This window comes from Lethenteron reissneri, chromosome 11 (genome assembly GCF_015708825.2).
Source record: "Lethenteron reissneri isolate LAM-NWPU_2019-01 chromosome 11, ASM1570882v1, whole genome shotgun sequence".
NCBI classification, from domain to species: domain Eukaryota; kingdom Metazoa; phylum Chordata; class Hyperoartia; order Petromyzontiformes; family Petromyzontidae; genus Lethenteron; species Lethenteron reissneri.
In genome coordinates, this window is record NC_083789.1 from 9,981,700 (window position 1) to 9,993,747 (window position 12,048).

Sequence of the window (12,048 nt, forward strand, 5' to 3'; positions counted from 1 at the left end):
TTCGGTCAAATCCACTGCTGGATGAAGACCTCTTCCTCCACGCCGTGTCAATCACGGGACGCTATGAACTCTGCTTACCGAGTGCGACTCCTGGTCTCGCGGTAGCTAGGAGATGTTAACTACCTCGCCTGGTATACAGGAGGTCGTGGTTTCGATCCCGACCCCGACCCTGACGCCTGATGTATATTCTGGAGTTTGCGGGTCTCGCTCTCTCTCCCCGTGATCGCGTGGATTTTTCTCAGGGTCCTCGGGGTTCCCCCCCCCCTCCCTCCACATTGAGAATAAACATCACGCCCCGTTCAGAGAATTTTGGCTGCTGCTGCTAGAAATTTCCGCGTGATAAGCCACTTTGCTGAGCTGTCATTTGTGATCGCCAGGTCGCTTCTGAAAACAGCAATGTATCTCAGTGAGGCCGTATCTGGTAAAATAAAAATGAGTTTCTATTTATTTATTCGGTGACCCAGGTCTTGAATTCTCAGCTGGGTCAATAAAAATGACCGAGAGCCCTACCCTGGTGATTGTTGCCGAATCAGCGCCACCAACTCCACCCACTCCATGTGTCGCGCGTATCCACTGCTGGGTGAGGGCCTCCGCCCCACGCCGAGCGGGTCGTGGGGGTTATTTGACCGCGGGTTGGTCATTGCGGGAGGGCGCTGAAGGCGGTGAACATAGAAGTACAATACAACCACCCTGTGCATTTTTCTTTGCTACGGGTACTGCTCTGCGGCCCACCACAGCAGCAGCAGCAGCAGCTGATGCCACCCAATTAATTGGACACCTGTGAAACCACTGGACATGTGTAAAAAAAAGGGGCTTTATAGCTCATCTGATTCCTCGAGTATATAAATATATAAATCTTCTGATTGTGATTGGTCGCCCAACGAAGCACTTTCCGAGCCAGAGCCTTCTTCTTCTCTCGCGAGGCCTAATGAGATTGGACGCATTGCGGGAGATTGGACCGCCGTCGTCACGAGATAAATAAATAAAGCGCTCGACCACAAGCGTCAGCGCAGTTCAATAACTCATCTCGCAATTCACTCCCCAAAGCCCCAGCACCCCCAGCATCTCCAACGGTGGGCCCCTCCCTTACCGCGTGGCGTCTGTGCGGTCTAGAGATGATTCAATCGGGCAGAGAGGCCCCGTTACGCGGTGGAGCGCGTGGGCGCATTGGATGCGACTTCGCAATGCGGAGAGAGACGTCGATCGCGCTTAGGGCATGACGCAGCAACAAACAATAGCAGCAAGAGCAACAACAGAAGCAGCAGCAGCAGCAGCAACAACAACAACAACAGTAACACAGCGGCAAACAAAGCAGCAGCAACAGCAACAACACAGCAGCAGCTACAGCAAGAACAACAACAGCAGCAGAAACAGAAAAACAACACAGCAACAAACAATAGCAACAGCAACAACAACGCAGCAACAGCAAAAACAACAACAACAGCAACACAACAACAACAGCAGCAACAGCAGCAATAACAGCAACAACAGCAACAACAATACAAAAAACAGCAATGCAACAACAACAATATCACAGCAGCACAGCAAAAACCAAAACAATAAGAGCAGCAACAACAGCAACAAAATAAAAACAGCAGCAACAACAACTACAGACTGCTCCCACCAGCGGTGTTGCGGCGTGGTTGGCATTGGCCCAGGGGCAGTTGCACCGCCTGCACTCTCGAAACATTATTCTACCCGAGCCGACGGGAAAATTATTATTCATTGTTGCACAATATTCACGATTTTTACGTGATCACGTAGAGACCCATATACTCGTATTTAAACCCATAGACTCATATAGAGACCCATAGACTCGTAGTGAAACCCATAGACTCACATAGAGACCCATAGATTCGTAGTAAAACTCATAGACTCGCATAGAGACCCATAGATTCGTAGTGAAACTCATTGACTCGCACAGAGACCCATAGACTCGTAGTGAAACCCATAGAGAGGCACAGAGGTCCATAGACTCGTAGTGAAACCCATAGACTCACATAGAGACCCATAGATTCGTAGTGAACTCATAGACTCGCATAGATGCCCATACCATCATAGTGAAACTCATAGACTCCCATAGAGACTCATAGACTCGTAGTGAAACTCATAGACTCGCATAGAGACCCATAGGCTCACACATGGACCCACTGACTTGTATTGGAACCCATAAAATTCACATAGGCGCACATGAGTTGTGCTCAAACTGGGTTCCCCAAGTGTGGCGAGTAGATGGGCTGGGCCCAGTCACCGGTGACTTAATGATGAAGATTCGGAGAAGCCGCGCAGAGGGCCACGCGCTCACTTGGATCGTCCGCGGTAAAGCTGAGCACACATCACCGCAATGACCTCAACGAGCCATTCTCTGAGTGTCCCCCTATGGACACTACGCCCCTTCAGTTGGCGGTCCGCAATCCTGGCGTCTTTGCGCTTACGGCCGTGGGAAAATAAAAATACAAAAATGTGCCGCCTCGGTGTGGAATCTGTCACGGCACGCAACCGGCGAATAAACAGAGAACGAGCGGAGAACATTCGCAAGTTTGGAGGCGTCGTGTTGACGGGTTAAGACGTGCAAAGAGGGGCTTTGGCGCGTCACGGCCACAGGCGGGCAAGGGGAGCCGCGATGACCGACGGTCGAGAATGGTGACGGAATGGCATGCCGAAGGATGGGAACGGCTCCCGATAGGAAGGACGGCCACCGTGGAGATGGCGCAGGAGATGGGAGCAGCGGTCTTGTTGTTTCTCTGCCCTGGGTTGCCCCTGGGCTGCCCCTGGGCTGCCCCTGGGCCTCGTTGTTGTTGGTGCTGCGCTGTGACTCCCAAATATCCTGCACATGGGCCCCCTCGGCTACTCCACATGGGGGCCCCTTGGTGACTATGCACAGGCACCCTTCTCCCCTTCATCCTCCTCCCACCCTCCTATTCCCCGACCGCTTTCAGCCACCTCCTCCCCATGACTGGAATTCCCCAGGAACGTAGATTGTGAATTTGTTCGTGAATTTCCCGTTCATGGTCTCCCATCGTGGCGACGCGTCACCACTCATATCGGTTAGCGCTACGCTGCACTACGGACCCGGCCACCCGAGTTCGATTCCCGCTCATGGCCAACACTAGGGCTCCCTCCCCTAGGTCGACTCAGCCTCAAATGAGTACTTGGTGTGGTGTGTAAACATCAACACTGAGGAGATAAAGGCGGTCGGGCGTGGTGCTGGCCACCCACCCACACGTGTGCTATGGTGGCCTTCATAGGTGCTCGCGAACAGCACTTGCCCCACTAGTCTGGTAAGGCTATACGGTGGATCTTTGTCTTTGTCACCGCATGTGTCATCAACTGTTGGCAAATGGACTGATCGTGGTTCTCCTCTACCCCGTGCCCCCACCCCCTCACCATCACAACCACCAACATTACCTTGACCACCACCGACCACCACTATCGCCACCACTGACTGACATCGACATCACCACGAACTACCACCAATCATGCTCATCACTACCACCACCACCCACATCACCACCACCAATCATTATCACCACCACCTGATATCGTCATCACCATTCTCCACCACCACTACAACCACCACACATTTCACCGAAAACCACTTACATCATCATCATTTTCTTTTCACCATAACCACTTTTAACACCACCAACTGTACTCCCAACACCACCCCCATCATCATCATCCATTCACCACAACCACAATCACATTTAATACCACCAACAACCACAACTATCGCACTTACTCCACCATACACTTCCAACTCCTAACGCCACCTCCATCATCATCATCCATCCACCACCATTGCCCTCCCCCCCCCTCCTCTGCCCCCCCCCCTCCCCCCACAGCGGAGAAGGTCACGTCTCTGGGTCACGACTGGCACCGCCCGTGCCTGCGCTGCGAGCGATGCAGCAAAACCCTCGCTTCGGGAGGTCACGCCGAGGTCAGTGCCCTGGCCAGACATTATCGGTCAAAGGTCAAAAAGGTCATCACGGGCCCCGTGTCTGTTGGTAACACCGATCGGCTACCTCCCTTCCCCCTGCTAGACGGCGTCGGATCGCCGGACCCCCATCATGTAAAATAAAACCACTGCCCCCTCGTCTCTCATCGACATACGAGGTGGCCGGGTGGTGGCGCCACTGAGATCTTGGGTTCGGATCCGAGAGATAACCGGCCAACTACAGTGACCTCAGCCTGGTCACTGCTAAGTCCCATTCAATTGCACAGATCTCCTAAACTCAGGGAGACCCAGAGACTCGCACAGAGACCCATAGACTCATGCAAAGACCCATAGAATCACACAGAGACCCATAGACTCACGCAAAGACCCATATAATCACACAGAGACCCATAGACTCGCGCAAAGACACATAGAATCACATATATACTCATAGACGCACACAGAGACCCATTTGACTTGCACAGAAACCCATAGACTTATATGAAGACCCATAGACCGACACATAGTCCCATAGACTCACACAGAGACCCATATAATCACATAAAGACTCATAGAATCGCATAGAGGCTCATAGACTCACACATAGACGCATAGACTCACACAGAGACACATAGACTCAAATAAACTGAGTGACGATTAAGCAGTGAGTCGATTGTCTCTGGTCAGTCATCAATGTCTGCACACACACCCCGCATATTGAATGTTTTTCACTTAATTTACATAAATCGTGATTCCAAGAATTCCACAAATATCAATGTGTATCTATGTTGAACTTGTTTCGCTCCGTACGTAGCCAACCTTGCAAATCGGAGGTGCGGCGTCGTGGTGAACATTTCTCCGTGAAGGAATTGTTTGCACAAAGCATGTCACTCGAGGAGATCTCTGCAGTAGTTCCATGACATCTTCTTCCACGGGCCGTTCTCAAACACAGGGTCGACGGCACCGCTGAGTGAGAGTTCCGACTGGATTCGCTTGGAATTGGATTGGGTGAAAATACCCCGAATCATATCGACAAAGAGGCATGCGGCGCGATTCAACATGTTTCTGGAATCGCCGCCAATCGGTTCAAGAATCGATGCATTGCGTAGCGCCTCGAGTGGTTGCGGGGGTCACGCGAACCCGTTGCATACGACGTACGCAGAGCAAATCGACATCGACGTGCCATCGCATCACAGCGTTACCAAAAAGTGGATGAACCGTCTCTGTTCATGACAGCGAACACACACCTTGCCCATGAACATCTGGCAGTTCACCAGCATTGTTGGTTCAAAGGAGCCAGAATCTGCCAATAAGACACTGAATGTCGAAACCGTGCCAGAGTGTTGCTTGTGCTGATTCGACGCGGCGGAAATTATGCGCTCTCAGAAGAAACGATTTAGCTTTTTTTATTTAGCGTAGAGTTCTTTTTCAGAAGCGACCTTGCCACTTACGAGAGCTCAAAGAAGTGGCTTATCGCATGGAAAGTTTTAGCAGCAGCCAGATACTCGAAACGCGCGTTGATTCTGAATGTGGAGGGACACATGGGATAGAACATGCAAACTCCAAATATACAGCAGGCTTCAGGGTCGGGATCGAACCCACGGCCTCCTGTATACCAGGCGAGGTAGTCAACATCTCCTAGCCACCGTGATGATGATGAGAGAGAGACGCAAATTCCAAATATACAGCAGACGTCAGGGTCGGGGTCGAACCAACGCCCTCTTGTATACCAGGTGATGTAGTTAACATCTCCTAGCCACCGTGATGATAATGAGAGAGAAAAATGCAAACTCCAAATGTACAACAAACGTCACGGTCGTGATAGAACCCACGCCCTCCTGTATACCAGGCGAGGTAGTCAACATCTCCTAGCCACCGTGGCACGAAGGCAGGCAGTTGGGCCGACGATGGGTTGTGTAAGATTGATTTTTTATATTCATTCGGAGAGACGGTCATATGAAGGGGATCCATTGTCTCGCTCGTCTCGTCTGCTATTTATATTCTCACCATGACGACGCTCCTCACGCCGGCTGCGAGTTGCTCGCCGTCAGCGAATGCGCTTGCATTCCCACCGGCCACAAACGCCGCGGCGCGAGCCTCCAGGCGGACGCAGCGGTCGTTGAGCTACAGCCGTGATCGCGAGCTCAGCGACGGCTGCAGAGTGCCACGGTGTCTCGTCTTCCGTGGGAGGCTGAGCGGATGACGGCGACGACGACGAGGACGACGAGGAGATGCATCGTGCACCGGGGGTAGACTTCACGTGACGTTGGAAGTCGCCGCGGGCGTTGACCCTTCCGCGATCGTACGAGTTGGAATTGAGCTTCGGCAACAGCAGCGGCAGAAGCTCGCGTTGGGAATGTGCCCGTAACGTCAGATGTGTCTCAGTGTGCAGAGACATTGAGGAAGAGGGGGAGGGAGCAGAGGGGAGGGGGCTGAACAAGGAAAGCAGGGTGATGAAGTGACTCGTTCACTCACTTTTCACGCTGTGTGTCCTGACTTCTGGGCCACCTTGTGTGAGGTTGAATAACTGCAGCCAGACGGACACTCATTCATGATTCAATGCGGACCTCTCTTGGTCAAAGAATATCGCCTCTGTGGGCAACGGAGAACAGTCGGCACGCCACTTACAAACAAACAAACTCAAGTTTATCTTCTTGGTTCTTTCGGTAAAGTCACGTAGAATTGAAATAATAAAAGTATTCATTCAGACCCTGTCTCCTCGACAGACCTGTTCTTCACCTGAGGACGGCTGCTTGCATTGTGGCCGAAACATCGTGAGAATTATTTTATTATGTTTTATTTGTATAATTGTATTATTTCCATTCTACGTGACTTTACCGAAAGAACCAAGAAGATGAATCCCTGCAGTCACGAAAGCTTTAAATCGAAATTTAAACTCAAGTTTAGATTCTAACTCGTCCACCTGCAGGAGCCATTATCTATCCACTGCTGCATGAGCGCCTCCCAGGAGCCGGAGCCACCTCTCGCATTGTTCCGCAATGCGGTTGTCGATCTGTCCGGGTCGTGCACACGCCGAGCTCAGACTAGTGGGTTCGAGTGAACTCCACTGCTGGTTGAAGGCGCGCCGACGCCGTGTCGGTCACGAGGGTTGCTTGACCATATTTCACCAGGCTGGTCAACGTGGCACGGTTCGGATATCATCACCTGCCACTGATGCGAGCCGTGGCCAGCCCAACGGGATCGTCAGCAATCACGTGTGTAGTGTTATCGATTTTATTTTGCAATGGATATCCTATGGCGAGACGTGTTCCTGTCATGTGAATGTGGAATTTCCACCAGCGGCTCAGCTAAGCAGGATTTGAGCCTGGGCGCTGTTTGGATGAGTGACCACCACCACCACCACGCACAAACAGGTTGCCATCGGTGAATGCAGGGCAACGTTGCTTGCAGCAGAAATCCATTGTTGTACCATACTTCTATGCCCTCACGTCTATGGCCCCCATCCCTCGCTCACCAACACGTGGCGAAATAGGGTCAATATTGCAGCATGCATTCTACGTGCCTGTGTACGGGATGTGGGGAGCGGTAGTGTAGCGGTTAGCGCGCTGCGCTACAAACCTGGCGACCCGGGTTCGATTCCCGCTTCACGGCCAACATCAGTGACGATTATCTGTACCGGTCCTGAGCCTCCCCTAGGTCGACTCAGCCTCAAATGAGTACCTGGTGCGATGTGTAAACATCGCCACTGGGGAGACAAAGGCGGCCAGGCGTGGTGTTGGCCACCCCACCTTATCGTGTGTCGTGCCTGCCTTCATAGATGCTCGCTAACAGCACTTGCCCCTACAGTGTTAAGGCTATACGGGAGATCTTTGTCTTTGTACGAAATGTGGAGTGTTCACCATGAGCCGTGACGCGACTGCATTCGGCACGGCATTCATTGATTGCATTCGTGAGTGGCACGTGACGGACGGAACGTTGCCCAACCCACGGAGACCCCCCTCCACCCCCCCCTTCACCCCCCCTTCACCCCCGGGGGGTGGTGGGGGGTGGAGGGGGATCGCTTGCCGGGGATGGGGCGTCACCTTGGGGTCGCGCGCGAAGAAGATTGAACTCAACGAAGCTATTTGTGTTTTTTATTGGACTCTTTCAAAAGCGACCTGGCCACAAGTGATAGCTCAACGAAGTGGCTTATCGCCTGGCAATGTATAGCAGCCAAATACTCCAAACGCATGTTTCTTAATCAAGTTCAAGTTCATTTATTAGGTATAGCCCTGTGAGCCATTCGGCTCTTGAATCGAGTGCAACCGCAACAAACAAAAAACATAAACATGAACAAAAAACATCTTAAAGTGGATATGTGACTGAGTGCAAACAGAAAATCCAAGAAAAGACAGCAAAATATTGCAGAAAAAAACACCGTTCACCAACGCTGTGTGAAAAAATCCCAGTGGGATGCAAGTCAAACAACAACAACCACAAGACAACTTAGATTAATGCTATCAGTCTAACTCTGTACTACAACAAACAAACATGGCTAAACCAATACACTTTTCGAAATCACCAAAATGTGGAGCGGGTAGGGGGGGAAATCGGAGGACCCGGAGAAAAATCCACATGACCACGGGGAGAGAGACACGCAAACCCGAAATATACAGCAGGCATCAGGGTCGGGATCGAACCCACGACCTCCTGTGTACCAGGCGATGCAGTTAGCATCTCGCCACCGTGGCGCCCCTCGATTGCCAATGAGTTTGATTGTCAAGCGAGGATCGTTGGATCGCACGCAGACGTTGGGGAAATTCCTCTACCGTGCAAGTCGAGGTAGGTGCCTTACCCTGGCTCGCCAGGAGAAGGCGGTACAGCAAAACAATGTGGACTCCACCCGTGTCAAGTTTGTTGTCCTTCCCCCGCACCTCCGATTATCACGGTTGTTTGCGTACGGTGCGAAAGAAGTTCAACATACATACGTTCCGTCTGTACGGGATAGAGTGTTTCCCCCTCGCGCACACGTGGGTTTTCAGCTCCGGGTGCTCCGATTTCCTCCCGACCATCAACGCTCGTCAATTGGCTGATCACACCTCAATATGTAGAGGCTCGCAGAGCTTGGAGAATCGTTGGTAGCGTCCGGCTCCTCGCCACCGCGTGGCTGCTGCCTCCCCGCTCGTCTGTGGTTACCTCCTCGCGCCTCTGAGTCGCGTCCCCTCCTGCTTAAGAGCGTGGAGTCATCCTCGTTTATGTGGCGTTGACGTTCATGATATTATTATTATTTATTAGATTTTTTTTCTCTCTCTCAAAGTCAAAGCAATTTCATGTTCGAATGAGCATCGACCCCGTACTCATTTCCTGTTTACATCCCTGAGCCAGATGTGGAAATTCCACATTGCTATGGCGGAGGCGAGTCTGCTGTCCATAAGGCATACACCGTTGAATTTCCCACAAGAAATGTATACGAATTCTATCAACAACCCCCAACCAGGATTTGAACTCGCAAGCTTCCTCTTGCGAGCTGCTTGATCTACATTACGCGATCATCATCATCATCATCAATGAGTAATAATTTACCGCCCCCTTGACAATCCACTGCTGGATGAAGGCTCTCCACGCTTTGTCGGCAGTGGGGGTTGTTTCACCATACTTCACCGGGCTGGTCGGTGCGGCTTTGAGAAGTCCAACGATGCACCCACCTCGCGTGATTAGATAAACTGCCTCGTTTGTATTGTCTGCCTCGTTTGTATTGTCTCGTTGGTATTGTCTCGTTTGTATTGTCTATGTCCTTTGTATTGTCTGCCTCGTTTGTATTGTCTCGTTTGTATTGTTTCGTTTGTATTGTCTCGTTTGTATTGTCTCGTTTGTATTGTCTCGTTTGTATTGTTCGCCTCGTTTGTATTGTCTCGTTTGTATTGTCTGCCCCGTTTGTTCCGTTTCACGTGTTCCATCTCGCACTGCCTCATTCGTCTCCATTAGCGAAGAGGTAACATTTGCGTACAGTCCATCCACCCGGTGGCGCTATTACCAACGAGGACTCAGAAGCGATATTTAGCCTGCAAAGCGATTCTATCAGCGCAGGACAAATCTGACCCGTCGGATACAATGTCTGCCCAACGCAGTGGCTGAGCGTGCCAAAGGCGAGTAGTCGCAGTGCTCGCCGTGCAAGGCCCCCTCGTACCCGATCAGTGCGGCCAAGACGCTCGCGCGGTGACGGACAATCACCGTCTGCACCACTACGGTATTCCTCAATGTGGCCGCGTGGCCCTTGGGGTGAAATGAAGTCGTTTGGAGCGCGGGCTGCGGGTCCGTCTCTTGCGGCAGTTCCACACGGACGTCGGGCGTAGGCAGGGAACCCCGTTGCGGGTGGGCACCAGCTGGGCGGTGGGTGCAGGTGTAGGGTGCGGCAGCGTTGCGTGAGAACGCACCACTTTGGCTCGGCCAACAACAACAACAATAAAAAAAACATCCCGTGGAACAAATCCTGCGGCAGGCGCGCACGTGCGTGCGTGCATTATTTAGAACCGCGTCACAATCGACCACGTGGCCAATTGACGCGCAGCGACATTTCTGCAGGGTTCTAACACGCAACGGGGTTTCCGCGATTAGTAGCCGGTGCCAGTTAGCAACTTACTCCATTAAAAGCCTCGTTGAGTCTCGGGACTGTTGTTGTTGTTGCTGCTGCTGCTGCGTTGGGCGTTTGGGGATGTTTGGCTTCGTGAGAGAGGACACCACACAGCCCAAGACCCAGCGCAGAGAGAATTGATGTTCGGTCGAACTCCTGCCACCCCTGTAATTGGAAGCGGGAGAAATTGCTCGGCTCATTCAATTATTAAACGAGCTCGTTTTTCTTGACCACAGTGTGCTAGGAGATGTTAGCTACCTCGCCTGGTGTACAGGAGGTTGTGGGTTCGATCCCGACCCCGACGCCTGCTGTATATTTGGAGTTTGCGTCTCTCTCTCTCTCTCTGTCAGTGGTCATGTGGATTTTTCTCCGGGTCCTCCAGTTTATTTCCCTTCCACATTTAGCATGCGTTTCGAGTATTTGGCTGTTATACATTTTACACCTGATAAGTCACTTCGTCCAGCTATCATTTGTGACCAGGTCACCCCCGAAAAACAGCTCAGTGGGCCTTACCTGGTAATTATAAAAAAAAACTATCTTTTAGTCAGTTGAGTTTACATCCTGAGAGTGAATTTATTGTAATGTCTAAATTGCTGGCCTTCTCGTCAGCGAAGCAGGCTAGAGCCTCGGAACGGTGGCAACAAGACACGGCTGCTCGAGGCAGCGTGGTCAGTGTAGAGGGCAGCGCAGTAGAATCTATAATTGTCCATTATTGATTTCCACCACCACCTTCAACCGACCCGCACTGACCGGCGTGGTGAACTATGAGACCTCTGACCCCACCCACGTGGTGTTGTAGGAGGAGGCCCTCGACCAGCAGCGGATTTCAATAATAATTTATATGTCTGACTGTGTCGAGTGGTGAAGGGTCTTCACGACACAACTTCGACTCGATCATACACATGGCCTGACCCCCCCTCTCCCTCCTCCAATAAATACATAATTAATCATATGTCCTTCAATGACAACGATCACAAATAGGGATGTGGACATTCACAAAGGAAGCGAATAAGTCATAGGGCTGCGTGGAGTGGGTAGCAGATGACAGCGGAGCAGAGGAGTAAGGGGCGGGGAGATTGGGGTGCGGGTGGGCTGTGAGGGGGGGCTCAGAGAAGATATGGGGGAGGAGGAGATGTGGGGGGGTCACATTTCACACGACTCGGATATCACTGACCACTAAGCGTGGCGACCCAGCAAAAGCCACCACCACCATCATCATCATCGCCACCGTCGTCATCGTCCGAGCGCGGTCACGGGAGAAGTGTTTGCCCGGCGTTCCTGACAATCGCCCCGACCGTTGACACAGACACGCGAGACGCACGCGCCACCAGGACAGGTGCGCTCCAGACGACACAATAACGCCGAGGCAAATAACGCGAGCGATTAACCCCTTGGGCTCCGGCTGTGTGTGGAAGCCCCCCCCTGGGAAATTAGCGCGCATTGTAGTTTCGTCACCCCCCCCCCATCCCCCTCCACCCGGTAGCGGTCGTGTCGGGCACGTCCTTTGGAGATCGTTCCTCCGCATTCACGAGTCACGCGG

The 12,048-nt window shown here is 52.1% G+C and overlaps 1 protein-coding gene across 1 annotated transcript in view; it reads left to right on the plus strand.

Moving 5' to 3' along the window:
- The window catches only part of LOC133341448 (cysteine-rich protein 2-like), a 34,092-nt gene that overhangs the window by 19,925 nt on the left and 2,119 nt on the right, over nucleotides 1-12,048 (plus strand). Inside the window, exon 6 of the mRNA XM_061550089.1 lies at nucleotides 3,846-3,940. Coding sequence (XP_061406073.1) covers nucleotides 3,846-3,940 — 95 coding nt within the window. The remainder of the gene's footprint in view (nucleotides 1-3,845; nucleotides 3,941-12,048) is intronic.